Source organism: Styela clava, chromosome 8 (genome assembly GCF_964204865.1).
Source record: "Styela clava chromosome 8, kaStyClav1.hap1.2, whole genome shotgun sequence".
Classification (NCBI taxonomy): domain Eukaryota; kingdom Metazoa; phylum Chordata; class Ascidiacea; order Stolidobranchia; family Styelidae; genus Styela; species Styela clava.
In genome coordinates, this window is record NC_135257.1 from 6,747,016 (window position 1) to 6,768,232 (window position 21,217).

Here is a 21,217-nt window from a genome sequence, read left to right on the forward strand (position 1 = left end):
TTGATTTCGCTATGATTAAGGCAAGTTTGACCTATCAGTGTCAAAAATCTGACACACAGCTTGCTAAAATATACGTTGAAATGTTACGTCACTTTGATGATCTTATTCGTAACTGTGTAACAAATACGTAAGTGCCAATATGTTTCAACTGAAAAATACGATTAGACATTTTGCACAACTCTCGTCCAAATATTGTTTGTGACACTATCTATAATTCTATAAGATGATTTACACAGCATTCTTCCGGTACAAATTATCATTTCGCTGATCAAAAAGTAATGACATACATAACATTTCATGAAACTGTCCAGAATATTTTTTTACCTAAAATATGGCCAATTATGATCTTGTAGGGCCTACTTTCTACAAAATTGCTATAGCTATAATATTCTGAGATATATGCATGGCCCAAAAGCGGAATTATGTCCGTACGTGTGCATGAGCTTGCAAGAGCTGAACGTTCCCATCTTTCTGTCCTACCCGATAAGGGCATTACTGCTACGTGTCTGTGTGCTCTACCAACTGTGTTCTCGCGGTTCGTGGACGTGGTTCATATTCTCATATACACATAGACGCCAGTCCCTAATTAACTAATTATTTCATAACTAATTAACCACCTATGTTGGAAGTCAAGCCTTAATCACTTTCTACCACGACTATCTAATAAGCCTGAAAGGTAGTATAGATTAAGTTACGTACTGAATTTCCGCTTTCAAGTAATTTCTGACAAATATGTTGACGTATCGAATTCAAAATAGATAGTAAATTTGCCACATTACCTACCTCAATTCGCACATGTATTATATCGAGGAAAACTGTTTCTACCGCTTGCCAATCACCAAACATATTTTATGCCTAAGGAAAGGTTATTTTTCTGCCTGCTGTCGAAGCATACGGTTCCGATGTCATATAAGGAATTCCCCACCGAAGAAAGCGCTCGATTTCATCATACAAAACTAATTTTATAACTATGTATATACAATGCAGTAGAAATGTACTCAGTTCACCCAAGTCGATCTGTGCGCAATGTACCGAATAAATAAAGCATTTTAGGCCTCACAATCAAGAAAATGTTGTTGTTTAAAGTCAATTTATTTCTGTCAGCAAATCACTAGAGCGAGGCGTAACTTACTGAGAAGTACCGTATCACGAAATCCTTCAGTGTTCCATACTATAATACGCCTTCGCCTTAATTTGATCGAGGTACTACGCGGAGTAACGATGAGTATTGCGTTCGCTAAACTATTTTCCGGTGCTAAACAATGACCGCGCTTTTGATTGTGAATTCAGGCATGCCTATAACGACGTATTATAGCTTGAATTTATGAGTTTCGGTTCGAGTAATTAATACCATTTTGACGTATTTTAGAGGTATTTATCACAAGCATTACTATTAAAAAATATATATAAGCTTTCAAGGCAGCAATGTTTCATCTTGTGCTGAGCAGAAATTGCTTAGGAATGCTGGAATTTTTGTATAACGGCGAATCTTAAAATTTGATAGAATTGTTTTATTTTGAAGCTGCTGAGAAATTCTGGAATAAATGGCTAGGATTCTGCTCCCCTACTCCCGCTTTGATGCCTGTCTTGTCATTCTGTGACATCAAACCTTTTTAAGCTAACGCTAATTGGTCCTGGTTTTGCATGATTCAAACCGTTACATGCATAGAAAATAAACCGGATCTTTTGTACAAAGCCCCCGCAAAAACAGCCTTGCCAACGCTGAAAAAAAGAAAATTAGTAATCATCTTGTCAGGGTTTTCGTTAGTGATGCAGACTGCGCTGGTACTTCAAATTTTATAATCATTCCTAACCCCAACTGGATAATTACTAATTTGTTATTTGAAAACATACGGGCGGTTTTTCTCGAATCCCACATTTTTGCATTAATGGCGGAGGCATTGTACAAAAGATTCAATAAACCTTTTGGATAATCTAATCATATGTTTCTAATAAAGGAACTGCCATCAAACACTCTGGTAATAACTGGTGTTCCTGGCATATACATGTCACAAAAAATGTCCATGCTTAATTATGATGAGAGGCACATGAAAGGAATTATTTGCCCTGGGTTTGAAAATCTAATGGTGCATCACCCACATCAAATGGTGCCCAAAATAATTTCTGGCAATATGTAGAAAATGCGTACAGAATCGAAAAGCTTAAGAAGCACCGCGTAAGGACGATACTGTCGGAAAATAGGTTGGATATTTGTTTCAAATACGTAAATACTACAAATAGTTATCATTATATCGAAAATTAGTATGAACTATGTCACTTCATGAATTGTAGCATTAATAAAATTGATAGACATATTAGCTCAATCGATAAACAAGCGCAATCTAATCTCGTTTTCTTTCTAAACTACACTTCTCTTCTGACACAACTAGTCGTTTTGAAATGTGATAATGTTCTTCTTTTCGGGATTGACTGACACAACTGAAAAACGCTTTTCTCATTTCATGAGTCAGCACACGCACTATTGTTATGAAATTATTGAATATCCAATGACAATGGCTACGAGCGAAAACTTTGTGGAAGTCTGTTTTTATTGTACGTCCATTTCGCATTTGTCACGAGACTATTGTGTAAAGGAGGATTAACATCCTCCCTTTTGTTAATCTGAAGGCAATGTTATTGTAATTCTCAATTGACCTGAATATCATAATAAAAGAATCTCAGCAGTTGGTCATTTTTGGTAAGTGACGTGCATGTTCCCAATTAGTAAACTTGATTTTTCATTTCGCATCGTAATACACATAGTATATTATTATTTTTATGACTCTGTTGAAGTTACATTTCTTGGCTGAAATATTTTATTAAATAATTTCAAGTCACACAGCACGATTTTGTCACATTGAAGCTACATCATACGCTGTTAATTAACCAGGTAAAAACTTTTCTTCAATAAAAATGATATTGTTTTAGCAGCGATCGTTCTTTAACATGTTTATAACTTTAGTAATAGGATATACTTTAATTGCGGGGTTACCTAACTACGAATGTAGTATTCTGGTATAAAAACATGCTTATATATATATGCTATACCAGGGCTTCCCAAACTTTTGAGCTCGCAGCCCCTTTTAACATATTAAAATTTTTAACGGCCCTTGTCCACGTTGATAATGCTAAACAGTTCGAAATATGCATTTTTGATATCTTATTGGCACAGCTAATTCTCAACTATTATTATATCCTTACCAAATAAAAAACAAGCACACATTTATTCAAATTAACGTTACTCAATTATTCAGTGTAATGGGTGCGAATGCTTTTGCTGTATAGCAAGTCCAGCCGTTGTTCAATGTTTGTTTATGCAGGCCTAAATGATGAATTATGATGTCTGGCCAGTGGCCACTGACGACATGGTCCTCATCTCGAGTTGTTCACTCTTATAGATCGAACTTAGCGTAAGGCAGCGGTTTGTACGACGCCAAATTATCAGGGGAAAAACTCATGGCGCACCTACACGAAAAATATGCTGCCTCAAAACACAATTTTGTCATCGTTAATATGTACTTTATGTCTTTTGAGGGTTTTAAACATGTAGGTCTAAGAAATAAAGGCAAAAGGTTAACGTTTCTTTCTTATCTCTGCCAGGTTTTTCTTTAAAATGCTAAAAAAAATCATGTTTGATAATCTCGGTTCAGCAAATGAATAAACTGCAGCCTATGAAATTGCAGCATGTAGGGTTTACCTCTTATCTTACGTGTAACAGAAAGTAAACAACAAATGGTAAAATGAATTTGATTCTATTACAATCATTATTTGATTCCCAGATACTGTTTGTTACGGGCTATCTTAGATTCTATACTTCACTTTTGGTCTCTTAAAATGCTATATTATAACTCTTTTTTTGAGACTTACTGTGAATCTGATTGTCATATCAGGTATTTTATGTATTTATTGCGTTATTTTAGTTTTGCTTATGTTTATTTGTTGTGTTGTTTTTATATGGACCACAGCGGTCTGGAGTAATAAACGAATTGAATTTGCAACAATCAGAGACAATAAAACATTTAGAATAAATATAATATGTAATATGTTTCGAGGCGCACTCAGCAAATCGCCCTCGAAAACCGCTAGCTTAAGGATTGAAGCCGTCATTGTTATGCAAGCGCGATGATTCTACCGTGTTTCCCCGAGTATAAGACCAGGCCTGAATTTTAACAAGGATGTTAATATATAAGCTCGCCTTTAAAAAAGACTTACTTAGTCGATAGCGTAACTATTGTTTTTTACTTAATCCCGTGGAAGTGCGTCGTTTCAATTTTGCTAGGGCGTCGCGAAATTTTGTGATCCGTGAACGTTTCAACCAAACCATATCTTCTACTGTTACAAAAAATTTTGTTTCGTATTTATATGAAGCAGTCTTTCTACCAGGGGCCATCAAATGCGATTTCACTGACTGTCGTGACGTTTTGTTTGTTACTTATCGATTTTAATCGGTAAGTATGTTGATAGGTATTTGTCTGTCTGTATGTCTGTTTATTTGTCTGTTAGATGCACGTGATATCTCACGAAAGCGTGATTGAATCTCGGACTTATCTTATCACGAATCATCTTATCTCGGACCAGAAGCCTATTGATTTTTGGCGAATTATGTCGTATAATTAGCGAGTTATTAATTAATTAGTGATGGGACACAAGGTGTCTCTATGGAGTAAGAGCGCTGTTTTGGGATCCCCTAACTTTCGATCGATAAGTCTTCGGTCTCTGACCGATATTCTCGTTTATATGATCAATACGTATTTTCACGGGAGTCGATACTTGAGCATATTTTTGGAGGGCTTCACAATACAATGAAGTTCGAGAACCACTCAGTCTCAGTCGATAGCAAGAAATCTTTTCTACTTTTTAAATGGTTAATAATCTATATTTAGTAGTTATTTTAAATAAAAACGTACTATTTATAAGCAAATGGAAATCGGTATACATATTTTGTATAATAAAAAATCTCGGTATTCTCTATCCCCAATAAAAGCCCTAGTGTTATTTTCGAAATAAAATTGAAGACAGTGTCTTATTTTCCGGGAAACACGATATTATGATGATGTATTCACTCGGAATCGTGAAATTTTTGATTTACACTATTTTTAATAATTGTATTTCGCATCAAGAGTCTAAAAAGTACAATTGATATGGTACTTTGTGTAAAATTGTTGCTCTTTTCGCGGCCCCTAAAATTTGTTTCGCGGCCTCTTCGAGGGCCGCGGCCCCTAGTTTGGGAAGCCCTGTGCTATACTGATTACTGACCATGTCAAAAATAAATAAAAATTTGTTGAATAGTCGCGGACTCTGGCTGTTTTTATTGCGGAGTCGTTAGAAAAGTATGTTTTGCATGCAAATAGAACAAAAATGATATTTTCAATCACAAATAATTTCATAGGCCATTTTTTAAAACAAATCAAGATCACGCCGTACAGATAAATTTGCCGATTATTATGTAGCTTCGAAAAATCAATCAATATTAATCGGCAAATTTACGTCAATTTTTAAAACAAATCAAGAATGCGTAAATTTGCCGATTATTATTCAGTTTGGATCATTCTCTCGGTGAATCTTCAGAGATAGCCCGTTGAGACGTTTCTTTCCTTGTGGGTCGCAAATAGGCTTGCTTTTATGGCAGGTACAGTGTCGAATGTTTTCAAAAGTATTGGCAAAACGGTCTTCCAAAAATACACTTCGTATCCAATAAAGTGTTGAAATAAATACTCAAAGTGTTTTCAAGAACATCAAGTTTATATTGTGGCTCTTCATTCAATGGATTGTCGACCTCATGCCTGATATCCTGGTGCCAGTAGACGCAGCGTTATTCAATCTGTTTTTTGAGTATCTAATTTGTCATTTACTGAACAAGGTCGGGTATGTTAACTTTGTCGGAGTGTATGAAGTGGGCTGCAGTGTAGTTTGTTGACTATCAGCAAAGTGTAGTAGGGCTGCAGTGTAGTTTGTTGACTATCTGTCGTGGATGAGATATTCACGTACACATTGTCTCCAAAAATGCACAGCATTAAATAACGACTAGTGAAAAAATTATTAAAGATGCACATAGGATCCGAATTATGCTCCGAGCAAGCGACTCGTCAAAGTGTATGTCTTTGTTCATATACACATAACTCAAGTAAAAGTAGCTCCTAAAGCATGGGTATGCTCATCGACATATTGTAAACTAGGCTAACCATAAAAACAACTACTAAACGTGGCATTATCAAGACTTTCTTGTATGCACTTTGTACAAGCATGAAAAGTTCATTCATACACTTGCGCTTAAGCTCCGCAAAAGCCATTGTCCGGCTATGATTCAAACTATGGGGTTTTGCCCTACGGCTTACACTATCTCTTCTCACTAGACTCTTCAGATGCATCTGCTGGAAATTTGTGTGAACATTGACATGTCAAATTACACCGTATATACTGTGCAGGTATGTTCATCACACCATCGCCCTCTTTTCCACCATATCTTCGGTCACGGAACCCCACTATAGTATTGAGTAATTGCGCTTAGATAGATTACCGGTAGTTCAAAACCAATGTGTATACAAACACCACCAAACTGTTTAGTAGTTGTCTAGACAGAGCCTTGTTCAGTTCATTGCAAAGTTGAAAACGAACACTTTTACAGGTTATAGAGATAGACAGGTTATATATAGATTATATAGTTCAAAGGGACATCTCCACGATTCGAATATGTTACTTATATATACACTAAATGTGTTGATGAACACTCTCACATTTCCGAGTAGTTGCTTGTCCAGACAGTAGTTCAAAACGAATGAGTGACGACAACGCATCGGCAAATAGTATATAATATTTTTGGAACTTTGACATGATACAAAAAAATTAACAAGACAGACACACAGTACGAAAATTTGTCGAACAAATATAGGCTATGAACATAAGATAAAAAAGTACTACACAGAAAATCGCCTCTTGTGATATAGAATAAAGGGGAAAAAACGCGATCACATATTTACCTACAATCGAGATTCAAGCCTGTGATCATACACCAATACAAGAGATTTATGCTCGAATATATGCACCATGTCCAAAACGAAGTAGTATCTTTCACCGTACTGGTGGGTCTCCTTAAAAACTCCCCACAATGCTGACCACCAAATCGCAGAAATGCGATCGCGGAAGGCCACAGGGCGCGCAATGTGTATTTTTCATGCTGTTATGACACAAAACTTCAAAGTGAAAAACGAATCGCCCACAGAAATATTTGAAATAAATAGAAGTAATAGCTTTATAGCGACAACTTTTTTTCTAACTGCTGGAACAATTTTACTGAAATACTGGAATACTGAAAAGAACAACAACAAATTTAACAAAACGATCCATAGATTCATTTTGTGTAGAAAATAAGTAGAAAGGACAAACTATTAGTTACTTTTAAAATGAGCTTTGTACTTGTGATAATATGGGTAATAAACCGCGAGCCGAGGCCCTGGAAAACGCCTAGAAAGTGAGTTTCGTAGCGCACATCAGGTAACTACCTGAAAATGATTTTGAAATGTTCCTTAAAAATTTACTAACAAATATTGCCTTGTTCCCACTTCCAAAAGTTGCACGTTCTACGGAAAAGACGCTTTTACTACAAGAAATATGTGCTACGATCTGTCCTATATTCTCTACATTTTCGGCAATGAACAATGACTTCTGCATGACGTAACAGTTGAATCGAATCAGCTGTTAGCGAGCGGATGAATATTAGTTATTACTGCTCGACCTTGCGTTGAGTTGGGCAGCCTTTCCATAGCCCTGTTTAGTTATTATTGGACACGTTTAGTGGCCATAACGATCGTTTCAAAATTTTGTTGTTATTGTTATTCTTGTTATTTGTCTCCGTCTCCATTTTTAAAAAATCGCTTTTCTCTTCGAATACTGGACCAATTGCTTTGATATTTTCAGTGGTTAAAAATTTTTCTCCAGAAGGCTATCACTTTTTTTTTCCGCTATGACGTCATCAAAATTATTGCCACTGGGTGGCGCTACGTGTCCATATATTTGAGCATAGCTCTCATGTTAGTTAAGTTATTCTAAGACGTTGTTGAAAAATGTATAAGTAAGTTATTAAACACTTGTAGATCCTTACCACAGATATGGGCCGTGAGACGAAGCCTTGAAAACGTCCAGAAAATGAGTTTCGTAGCGCACATCTGGTAACTAAATAAATTCTTCAGTTTTGTGTGAAAATGAACATACTGAACGCATTACAGCTTGTTCCACAATCCTGATGCGAAATTGAATATAAGGGGTTCCCGGAAATTCAATAACCATAAGTTTACAACACATACATAAGAACTATGCAATTCGAGAGCCCCACAGCACACTAACACAAATGTATTCCTGTAATGCTTTGCCTGACCAAAATCGGACTTCCTCAGTCAATCATAATTTATTAGGTAGATTACGAAAAATATGGCATACATGTAACCAACAACAAAAAATACTTTAATTGTGTGACAGGAGTCGCGAGTGAACTCGAAAGCAGCGACACCAACATCGCTGATTCACATTAGCGAATAAATTTTATGTAATAACCACAAACAGTTTACAACAAGAACAGCATAAAAAGCGACATCCATTTTATAGAAGCTATCAAAGGTATTTATTTTTAAGCAATGAAGTCACAAATTAACATCGTGAGCACGAAAACACAAAAAAATCAGTTATTTCTCACTTAGAAATTTCTCAATTAGAAAGTCAAGAAAATTATATGAATGTACAATATGTACATAACATAGTGAACAGAAATATTACAATTAGTCCTCTTTTAGTTTATGTGGTTATGTATTTGAACAAAGGCAATATTATTTCTAGGAACAGGACTACGACAATAACAAATGTCCGAAAAAACAAACAAATAAATGATACTTATTAAATCAACTGCAATATCTAATTCACTTTCTTCTGAATTGTTTTCGAAATCCACTATCTCGAAAATCGACTTTTCCTCTAAGAGTGTACTGTGATTTTTGCAGTCAATACAAAAACAAAAATTTGTGCAATATAAGTTGATTTTGGCACACTTGCATACATTATTTTGACTATTTTTTTTATATACTTGCAGTTTGCCAACTCAAGAACTGATTTGAGGGCCACATGCTTCTTCAGTGAATCATTGTTGGGTGGGAGAGTATAATCCTTATGTTTGCCAGTGTTAAATAGACGTGCCCTGGTATCATTTACATTCTTCATATCCTCTTCATACAGTGAACAAACAAATTCCTCAGCTTTATTTATTAATGCCTCATTAACCTCAAAAGATCTTCATAGTTGAGAATAAAATGAACTGAAAACCCCAATGAAGGAGAAAATAGGACAGATGGTAACACATATTTATTGTAGTAAAGCGTTTTTTCTGTAAAACGTGCAACTTTTGGAAGTGGGAACAAGGCAATATTTGTTACTAAATTTCTAAGGAACATTTTAAAATCATTTTCAGGTAGTTACCTTATGTGCGCTACGAAACTGAAAGATAAATGGCCTCGGCTCGCGGCCTATAAGTAAAAAAAACATGATTCGCGGCCCGCACACAATACTGTACACTGAATGCATCGGCATTCGGTACGTACCGAATTTTTCAGCTATGGAAAGTAACTTATCCAGTGTCTCGCATTATATACGGAATTATCGTAAACATGTGGTACGTCGATACAATAATCTACGATAGTTAGTTTTTGGACACGTTTAGTGGACATAACGATCGTTTCAATATTATGTTGTTATTGTTATTATTTGTTTACATCATTTTTTAAAAATCGCTTTTCTCTTCGAATACTGGACCAATTGCTTTGAAATTTTCTGTGAGTAAAGATTGATTTTTTTGCCAGAAGGCTATTACTTTTATTTATTTATAAATTTCGCATGAAATCTGATATTTCGTCTAAAATTTTGCTGTATTATTTTATCCATGGGAACACTGGCTGTCCGGTTTGATTCTGTAAATTATTTCTACGCGAAACTCGGAATTTTTTGTGGGTACCGGTGGCGTCAAAGGTAAATACTGCTTCGCTCTGGGAACGTGTTCATATATTTGAGCACAGCTCTCTTGTAGTAATATTATGGTGCATCCGGTGAAGATTTCGAAGCACTTTCTGCAATGGACATTGCTGTCGACTATGATGATATGTACAAATAATCCCTGTGTTTAGGCAAAAGTGGGATTTCCCATAAGCCTAAACTGGAATATTTCGTAAGATTTGACATAAAATAATTTAGTACCGTAAATTATTCGTTGACAATACTGAGCTCTGGTTCAGGTCCGGATTTCATAACTTTTCGACTCCGCGACATTTTCTTCTCGGTATCGTCTTTTGGCGGGCGAGTGCTCAGCTAACGTTGGTGGTGAATGTTTTGAACCTTTGCAGTTGCCGCTTTACGCTTATTGCCAATTTCGTTTACACCACTAGTCTAGCTATTTACAACAATTTCAGTAATGGATATAGTCGAATCGCGAGAAGATCTTCAGACAAAATTTGGTAAGTTAACGGTATCGTTACCGTACGGTATGGCCGGTGGGCAGTTCATGTTTCATTGTTTCGTCGTTCTGTACTGGTACCGTACGGCACCGTACTTTCAGTGTAATATGTACCGTACGACTGTATGTGCCGGTACTCAGATATGTACTGTCTACTGGTCAAATGTTTGAATTTAGCCTAGCCTACTGTATGGGCAATTCTTTGATGCTAGGAATCTGTTGTTTGAATGAAACCGTTATGCACTTATGGTACTCACAAACGTACCGTAACGGTACCGTTCTGCAGTACTGGCAGACTGGAGCGAACTCACTCCAACCGCTGAACTTCCTAACAATAGGCTATAGCCCAGTCGCACACGGGTCAGTGCTGCAATTGCTCCTTCTATTAAGTCAATACGACCTTGTTTCTCTGATAACATAGATTGGATGAGTTCAAATAAAATATTTACTGGCCCTGGTGCTACATTCGGAAATTTGGAATATTTTTCATTTATATGCTTATATTATGAGTTGAACGAATTATTGTAAGTAGAGAGTCCACCCCTACACTAACTCACATTTTCAGCTGGCACTTTTGGTACCAGTATAATGACTTTCGAATCTTCCATATATTTTCCATATTTTTGCATTTTCACAGTATTTTTGTTATTAATAATCATCTGTCTATACAACTGTACAAGAGATACATCCGTTTGGAGCCCGTTAGTCAAAACTCTCAAACTTTTCCTTATGTACGCCTATATACTTTGCCTCAAATACAATTTTTTCAATTTACATACAAAATATGTCAAAATATTTAATTACTGAATTTTCTAATTTATAAGGATCCACATCCCTAAAATGACCACGACGGATTGATGCATTTATGAATTTAATAATATATCTATATGGACATTTTAAATTCTAATTTGTATGATGCTTCGTGCAAATCGAATATCCTTATTTGTCTAATCATTGAATCATCAATTTTATTTCTGCAGATCCACAAGCCAAAAAACGCTGGGTTGTTATTTTCATCTCAGCTTCAGCAATTATTTCTATTTGTGCTATCATAACAGTGCTTGTTGTGGGTAAGATTTTCTTTGCAAGGATAAATAATCAGGTGTATAAAGTGCAAGTTATGACATTTCAATTTGGATATCGGCACCATTTAATTGTATTTTTTATTCCACCTGCTGTCTGGTGTTATATGTGAAGCTATATCAAAATAGCTCTCAACAGTTGATGATGAACTACATTTATAGTTAACCATTTTCATAATGCATACAGAGGCAGACATAAAAACAGTTCTATTTCTTCAAACTGGTTTTCAGTTCAAAATTCTTTCATGTTGTTTTACAGCAAAAACAGAAACTATAACTGTGTTGAAAGATTGCCATGTTGAATTCAAAGGTGATCCTGTTGGAATCAATGAATGCCTGAGTATGTTCACTGTTTGCTAGACGGGATACAATTTTAAAATGCAGTGATTAAAGTGTAGTGTTTCGTACAGATTATTCACTTTACAATTTAGACATGGTTTAGTATTGTCTGGGATACATTATAAGTTTTTATGAACCTTTATTCAATGATATCTGAAAATGTTTGCTTGAAAATGCGTCATATGTGATGATGCCTTTATAAATGTAGTATATCTCACCAGTGGGAGTTCCAGACTATATATTGTCAATTATGGTCAGAAAGTTTGTATCAAAAGGTATTCACAGATGGCCTATGATCAAGATGTACCGGTATATGTCCTTTACTTTTCTCCATGTTATTTGACAAATCAAGTTTTTTTCAATTTGGTTCACTGGAAAAAATTTATTAGTTTAACAAGACTATTGCAGCCATATGTCAAATACCCGATATGGTAACTCGATGAGCGATTGTGGCATGCCGTATGATTAAGTGTATATCGCCTTTCCTCTCCCCCAGCAATTGATATTGCATCCTTGTCTTGTAACTAGTATTATTAATATTATTTTTACCTATTCAGAGTCACATTGTAGATTTGATACCGAGGTTTGTTCATCTCCATGTCCATTTGGTTATGAGACAAATGACAGAGATTGTCAGATTAGTTGTGAATGCGCAAGCGAAGGTGTATTTGAAGGAGATATAAGATTTGATATGGATAGTCTTCCTACATTTTTAAAGGTGCAGTTCAAGAAAATATTGCAGAAGTAGTTTTATATTCAATCTTCCGAAGATATAATACCCCGCAATATGTATTCTTATGAAGTGATTCACATCTTTGCCCTGAACAAGGCTCTAGACAGGCAAGACTGGTTTGGAGGGAGATGCTACGTCTCTTGGAAAACCAGAAGCTTTCTGATGAATCACGAAGGCTATTCACTTTATTGTATTTTAGTCGGATTGATGGTATATAGTCTGATTAAAAGATCTGTAAACTTCGATGCCAGCAGGGTCCAAGAAGCTGATTCATCGCGCCATTATGTTGTCCTGTAACACAATAAATTCAAATTTTGCCTCTCATTTGCAGAGCTTCTAGAATCCGTGCATGTGATTTAGTCTGTCCAGTGTGTATAATTGTTCATTACAGGTTCAATTTTTTATAGCAATATTTCTAAATTTAAGATTGGATATTTTTCAGGACTATGGCTACGTTGAGGAGAATTTTGATTCAGGTAGAAGGAGGACTGAAGCAGTAGTTTCACTCTGGGGCATACAGTCTGAAGATGGTCGACATAATATTCCTTATACTATTAGTGAGAGGCTTTGTAAGTATTTTTTTTTTCCAGGATTACTTTATTAGCCACATTAGATTACCTTGAGTTATTGCTGTTACTAAAATGTTTTTATGTTTAAACTTGTGTCCTATAATGCTTTATTTGTTACGGTATATGTCAAATGAATGACAGGTTTTCAGTTTTTGAGGAACTGATCGTTTTTGGACAATTTCAAAATCTAAAATAAAATTTTTAGGTGTGTTCTGAACTCGAGATTCCTGGAAGTTCATGGTTCTAGCTAGGTGTTCGTGCCATAATCTAGCAAATAATAGGGTGAAGAACTTGGGATAACTCATTCTTGACTTTTATTGTCATATTTAATCCTTGTTGTGCCCTACAATCTGAAAGATTTTTCCAGCTTTATATCTGTTTGGCAAGAGTCAGTCAAAAAGAATACGTTATTATTAATGAGGACCAGATAATTGCTGTCTTTTCATATGTAACATGGTAAAGCCTTCTATTTTAGCAAGCAAAGCTCGATCTGCTATTGAATCATCAGCTAAAAATTTATCATCGATAACCTGTGTAGATTTTGTTCCCCGAAAATCAGAAGAACAACACATTCGATTCGTTTCCAAGGTTGGATGTTGGTATGTTTTATGAATAAACTTGTACTTATTTGTTGAAGCTGTTTCATGATTTCGACTGCTCTACTCAATTCTACTATCGTCAATATGTGATAATATATTAGATTCTGCTAGAAAGGTATATATATATACAAGCAAACTGTAGCACAGTTTTCAAGAATACATGGTGAACAAAAAACAATAATAATCTTCTTCATATATAAGATGGTAATGTAGCCAGACAAATTTTTTTTATAATGGGATGATAAAATTTGAGGATATTGTTCGTGCCATATCATGACAATTTTTTCCAATGTGTATTTGCTAGAAACAATCATTTTAATATTTGGATACAGTACTTAAACATGCTTTTAGGTCTGGTATTGGAAAGAGTGGAGCAACTCACGATATATCAATAGGTGTTGGATGTGAAAATGAAGCTTCCGTCTCACATGAGCTAATTCATGTACTTGGTTTCCATCATGAACAATCTAGACCAGATAGAGATGGCTATGTTGATATTTTGTATGAAAATATAAAACCAGGTGATATAAATTCATTATTAAGAATCAGTAGGGAATTTAATTCTACGCAAGGTTGAGTGTAGTTCTTAATTTTTGAAATATCTGTTTAAAAGGATAAGGAGACGAACCAAATCAAAATAAATATATCATGCAAAAAATGTTGATTTTTGTACAGTTCATTCACACGACATGTACAAGATTAGTTAGCGAATTGGTTGCATTTAAATTGTCATATTGGAACTTTTGAATTGAATTGTGAAGGAAACACTTCTTTTACTGTACAATTAGGCTTGTATCATATTAACGATTAAAACTAAAAATTTATAGCTATCTTTCGAGTAATTACCATGACCACGAAAGTGCAAAATTGACAGTATGGCTTTCGCAAAGCAGAAGGATAAGGACCAGGTTAAGACTAATATCAGAGAGATTGGATCAGAATACCAATCCTTAACTTTATTTTTTTTAAAGCCTTCCAAAGTGCCTTTGCCAAGAGGGTTAAAAGAAGTCCAACTGATTTTGATGCTGAATATGATACAACTTCTATTATTCATTTCTCTGGACGATACTTTAGCAAAAATGGTCAACCCACTATTATGGATCGCTCAAATAATGAACCAGTACAAGTTGAGAAAAAATATCTCAGTCATCAAGATATTTACAGAGTTAATATTCTATTTAAGTGCTTGCCTGAAAAGCCTGTTGGTAAGTTGATCAAATCAATCCACATCTTTGGTAACTGGCCAATTTGCTCAATTGCGAATTTAAGGATTGATCTTCTTAGGCATGTTTTCTCATGTCGGAGATCTAGTGGTAAGTCGCAGTGAGCCAGATTGTGAATTAATTTATTGTAATAATTTTGGGTAAGTGAACATGTACCACTTCCTCTTGGCAAATTCTTCCATCTTATATTCTGTACGTTTCAAACCTTATCTGAGGTTTTGTTTGCTCTCCTGATTTCATAATCAGTTTTTATCAATCATTAGCCAGTTATTTGTTTAGGCTAGGTTCAGGCTGTTGATAGGTGTTAGATGCTTCCAGTCACTTCTTTCTTCCTGTTTTTTTATTGGCGATTGCTGCTATTTGTTATCTAAACTCATGCATGTTAGCTGACCTTACATTTATATTGCCTTATATTCTTGTATTTTTTACTGTATTCTATGCTTGAAAACAGCCAAGCCCAAAAGATAAAGAGTTTTGATGACTTTCATCTGTCTTGCAAACTAACCTAAACAAAATGGCATTATCCGAACTGTGGAACTTTTATATTCAATATATTGTATATTTACGTGTTAGTCTTAATGCTATTTTGTTAAATTGAAATCTCTCTCTCCTCTAATCCAAAGTGTTTGGAATTGGACAAGCTTTTTTTAAGTGTAGGATTTTTACTTTGACAAAGATACAGAACCTTTTCAGTTAAATATTGGTTTGTATTATTTCATTCATTCATTCATTTATAAAGCTGACCTCTGTGTATAGGCCTACTACCTTAATTTGAATAGAAGAAAATAAAATGTTGCTGTTTCAATTTAATGTATTACAGAAACTCACACAATCAGAGATTTTGAATTATAAATGCTTACTAAACTATTATAACAAAGCTTTTCTTAATTATCAAACTGTTGTAAAAAACTCAAAATATACTTTTAAAATTATTCAAATATCTATATTCATGTGGTTTGCAGTAGAGTGGACAGAGTGGGGTAATTGGAGTGCTTGCGATAAGACATGTGGAGAAGGAGAGAAGTCAAGATTTCGAGTTTGTAAAGATGCAAAGGAAGAAATTGTAGAAGGATGTGAAGGTATGAGCTCTTGTAGATTAACCACTTCTATACCTTTTTGTTTCAAAATTCGTAATATGCTAACTGCCGAGATGTGATATTTCTAAACTACCTGTCAAAGTGATGATCTGTACTGAAAACACAAAATGCAATAACGTAATCCAATGCTCATTAACAATTACTTAATGTTTGTATTATGTTGTAAAATAAAATTCTGTGGTATTTCATCTGTAAATCTCGAATCATTGCAAAAGTTTTAGATAGCTATTCCGTGTAAAATATTCTGAATTATTCGCAGGTTGTGTGACATGAATATATTGTTTTGTTCTAGGTGAAAAATCTGAAAGAATTGATTGTGAAAATGAAGCTTGTCCAGGAGAATGGAGCGACTGGAGTGAATTTGGTGATTGTTCTAAGGAGTGCGATGGTGGTTTACAATGGAGGTATGCATTAAAACATAAAACAAATAATATTACCATTGCAGAAAACTTCGCTTGTTTGTCAGGTATATATGAGATACTTCACTTAATTAAAACAATGTGATTGATGGAAAGGTGGTACATTTTATGATTGTATTTTGGCATTAAAATAGATTTAATTATCAGTTTTATTCTATCAAGCAATATTGTCAATTTTTTTTCTACGACTTGCATTCAAGTACTACCAATATGTGACATGTAAATGTTGTTTATTAAGGAATCGCACTTGTAATTTGCCAGATATGTGTGAAGGAAAGGATTCTGAAGGTTCTGATTGCAATACTCAAGCTTGTGGAGGTACTTTCTACTTTACTGAACATACAGAATGTGTCTACTGTAAAATTAAAATCTCTGTAGAACTAAACAACAAATTCCTGCTTGTTGGTCTGTAATTTCATGCCATTTTTAATCTCAATTTGTGGGAAAAGATTGAATTTCTTAGGGCTTTTTATACATTGAAACATTTTCATTCTGCTTTTCATGCCACTTCCATTCATATGTGATCATTTTTGTTTATCATATTCTCAGCTGATGCTAACTGGCAACAATGGTCGTCCTGGAGTGAATGTGATAAGACTTGTGGAAGTGGTAACATGGTAAGTTGTAGGAATCTTTTACCGTTAACAGAGAGGTTTGATAGAACAAACAAATAATTCATTCAAAACAAATTAAAAATCTCAATTTTTGAAAATTTATCTGATTAAATTAATGTTTTTTTTTGTGAGATAACAGGTATTTTTTTTTTATATAAGACAAGAAGACGTCAGTGTCTCGGTTTTAAAAATGAAATGTCCATTAAATGCGAAGGTAGTGAAGGTAAACCGGTTATTGAAGATAAACAATTATGTAATACAAAAGATTGTGAGCCAAAAGAACCAGAGGGCGATGGTTGGGATGAATGGGGCCTTTGGTCAAGCTGTTCTCAAACTTGTGAAGGAAACAAAAGCAGGTGAGTTCATACATTATATTTATTGATTCTGATGAATACCGTATATTTTGGCGAATAAGTTTAACCTGCAAATAAGACGAGCCTTGTTTAAATTCAATATTTCGCTGTGAAAAGATGTCTACATCTCAGGAAAGAAAGTGTTATGAATGAAGACTAAAAGTGGTTGAGCTAGCCTTGCAAACCTCAAATATGAATGCCGCTCGCCAACACTATGTGAACAAAAAACTAGTCAGTGATTGGAAGTGTCGGTAAGCAGAATGTGTGCATGCTCAAAGAAATGCCAAGTAAAAGTAACCAGAACATTTCACCGAAATGGTCAAAACTTGATGAATGTGCAGTTGAATGGGTGAACGTAAATCGACAGGAAGGCCTGGCTGTCACTAGTGCACAGGTGAGTCTTTTTGCACTAAACTGGGCTAGTCAAAATGAAGAAAATTCAATAGACCTCAAAGCAACTAACAGCTGGTGTTCCTGCTTCATGAATCGACATGGCTTTGTACTTCGAAAAAAAAAACGAAAATTGTGCAGAAACTGCCGCGGGACAGGGATTGTAAAATCACATCGTTCTAGAAATATATCATTCGTCATCACCAAAAACATGAATGTTTGCTACAAACGATTAAGAAGATGGACGATTTTTCTATATGGTTGAAAACAAAATGATACATAAAGCTAGTGATAAAACCGTTTGGATTAAGACAACAGGCTATGATGAACAACGTTTTAAGGCAGTCTTATCATGCCTTGCTGATGGGACGAAATTGCTGCCTATGGTAATTTTTAAGAGAAAAACATTCTCTAATGAACAAAACATTCCGAAATGTGTGACAGTCCATGTACAAGAAAACATATGGATGGATGACAAGAATTGCATTGAATGGATCAATGAAGTGTGCGCATCGTCCCAGTGGACTGCCAAAATCAAGACCATTGCTCCTTAAAAATGATCCTTATGGTGACCATGTTTCTGTCAAAGATTGGAGTCGATTGTCCGAAGATGGTGATGATGACTTTTATGGATTTTAAACGTATTAATTTAAAGTGTCTATTGTTTAATTTCGTTTTAATTTAATGGTTGTTTAATTTCGTTAATAGGATTTTATTTACATAAGTCTGCTGCTAGTGATAAATTGAAGGTATGATTTTGAGACCCCCGGATCAGGGATGGGAAATTTAGAGGATTCAAAATCAGGCCGAAAACTTGGGTCTAGGTTAGCAACTTATTCGGGTGGAAATATGGTATTTTGATATCAAAGTTTATCTGATAATGGTTAAAGAAACAACTGGAATTTAAATTTGATTTTTGATAAAAACTTCAGTTGACTAATATACTTTAAATGTAACATTGTTGTTCTGTATATTGATTCATTTTCAGAGAAAGAAGATGTAAAGTGGAAAAATGTCAAGGAAATTCTACTGAGATAACAGATTGTAATACAGAAAAATGTGAAAGTAATTCATACTTTTTTTAAATTGAAATTCGGAAAATATTAATTAATAACTAAGATTTTATATTAAGATTTAAAACTTAATAATATGCTCATTTATAATGTTCATAGAAAATATTGCTTTGTATGTCACAACTATTAAAATAGTTTATTTTCTGCTTTCAATGTTCTATTTCTTAACAGAGCCTCAATGACTTTTCTCATCATTATTTACTAGATTAAAAATTGGTATATGTTATGGTTGTGGGAATAATTTCTCGTGTTCCGAAATGATTCTTTCCATGCTCATCATTTGTTCCAACTCTTATTTACTGTCATGTTTCAGATATGTGATAATAGCAGTTTTATGTAAAATATGTATTTTGCAGAAGATCTTTTTTCTGAAAAATCTAAAAAAACAAATGCGTTATGTAAGCAATCATCTTTATGGAATCTTGCTGATTTTAATGGAGATGAAAAAGCAGATGCATTGTGTAAAAATCAGGATGGGAAATTGTAAGTTATTCTTTTTCAAAACTAAAGCACTTTAACCACTGTTTTATTGAGTTCGATTCCATCGAGTTGTGACTGTCCTCTTGTTTGAGAATCTCTTGCATGAAACAAATAATTTGTTTCTGTATTTGTAATAGTCACAATAGGGCAAATGCTGACACTATTTTTGATTTTGTACACTGCTTATCATTTAGACTATGGGAAAAGCCTAATGGTCAGTGCATGTGAAATTTATGTTTCATTATTGAGATTTACATTCATTGAGATTTACACCTGCTAAATCATAGTGAAGTAGGGTAGGCTTTGCTGAGCCATATCATTTAAGACTTTCGGAGGGGTGTTAAACTCCCAATGAAATATCTCAAATACAAAAATTATATGCACACTTCATTAGATAATAAGCCATTGCCTCTCTTTCTTATCTGGTAAGGGGTATCACATACTTGTCATCTCTCAATTGTCCCACACTTTTCCTATTTGTCTCACGCTTGCCTCACTTTTCCTAATTGCATGAATCTCACAAATAAATACCTATCCTAAATGATTATATATACTCCAACCCAGATCATAGCATGAACTCCGCTACACATGCTACTGAAGCATTGACCACAAATATTTGCTGAATAATGGGGAAAATGTAGCGAAGTGGGGCAAGTGTGCTAAAATAGGACAAGTGGAACATGACACTTTTGAGACACCGTATTGGTGGGGTCGAGGATGTTCCATACATGCAAGCATTGTAGCCAGCAATGTGTTATTTTTTGATGATTGATTATTGAACACAATTTAACACAGTAAATTAAGTCATGGTGAGGGAACAAATAGTTTCAGTTCTGTCAGTTGGCAAGGAGCTCTAGCAGGATGTTCAAAAGGATTAAGATATACAGGAGATTTTAATGGTGATGGGAAGTTTGATTTACTTTGCAAAGATATCACAAAGAGGTGAGACCATGATTATAACTAAACGTGCATGAATCTTATGAATCTGGCAAATGATTTGGCTTAGGAATAGAAAAGTTATTACGAAATCTTGGATGAGTGTTGACTTATAGCCTATGGGTATTGGATCAGGTAACAAATTAATAGTTTCAAAGCCTTGTATGCTCAAATCCAACAGTGCTTATATGAACCACTCTGCGAAGGTGAAGACACCAATCCTCTTGCACAAGATTTAAACTTACAGGCCATGGCCAATTCTTATTACAGCTAGCTAGGGCATTGCCAAGAAAGTGTGATATATATGTAAGATATTCTCCAAGTCAAAGGGTTGTCCAAATGCAAAATGTTGTGTGACGACTTGCAGTAATACCTTGAAATTGTGTATTAATTATTGTGTTAACATAATACAACCAAACTGACATGATTAAAGTCTGTAGTTGTAAATGTATATTAATCTAGAGCTGGAGCTCTTATCCTGTATTCATTCTACCTTTTTCCACTTTTACTGTAAAATGTACCACTACTAAATCTTTTTTTCTTGTGAAAATATAATGATCTGTGGCGCCGGGCTCCCCGGTAACCCTATTATGCTACAAGCAATTAAAATCTCATAAGTTCCCACAGTTGGGATCATACTGAAATAGAACAAGTAGTTGGCTATTTATGTGGTAGTAGGAAGAAGTGTGAATTTATTGCTTTCAAAATTGACCCAAGGCAAGCCAAACTAGGTTGAGGTTGAGAATAGGTTGAGAATCCCTGATCTAGCAATTCAAAGTTAAAACTTACTGTTATTTCAAGGCGTCTGAGTATCAAGTTTGCAA

At 34.7% G+C, this 21,217-nt stretch overlaps 1 protein-coding gene across 1 annotated transcript; it reads left to right on the forward strand.

Annotated features, from left to right (window-relative positions):
• Positions 1-10,307: 10,307 nt before the first annotated feature.
• On the forward strand, positions 10,308-21,117 carry LOC120345410 (uncharacterized). Its single transcript, XM_078115143.1, has 16 exons — positions 10,308-10,487; positions 11,467-11,556; positions 11,828-11,908; positions 12,465-12,625; positions 13,083-13,209; positions 13,685-13,808; positions 14,160-14,329; positions 14,780-15,013; positions 15,994-16,110; positions 16,421-16,532; positions 16,786-16,865; positions 17,097-17,164; positions 17,321-17,517; positions 18,893-18,969; positions 19,334-19,460; positions 20,253-21,117. Exons 1-16 carry the CDS (start codon positions 10,445-10,447, stop codon positions 20,401-20,403), a joined length of 1,959 nt encoding a protein of 652 aa, XP_077971269.1. The 5' UTR covers positions 10,308-10,444; the 3' UTR covers positions 20,404-21,117.
• Positions 21,118-21,217: the final 100 nt, after the last annotated feature.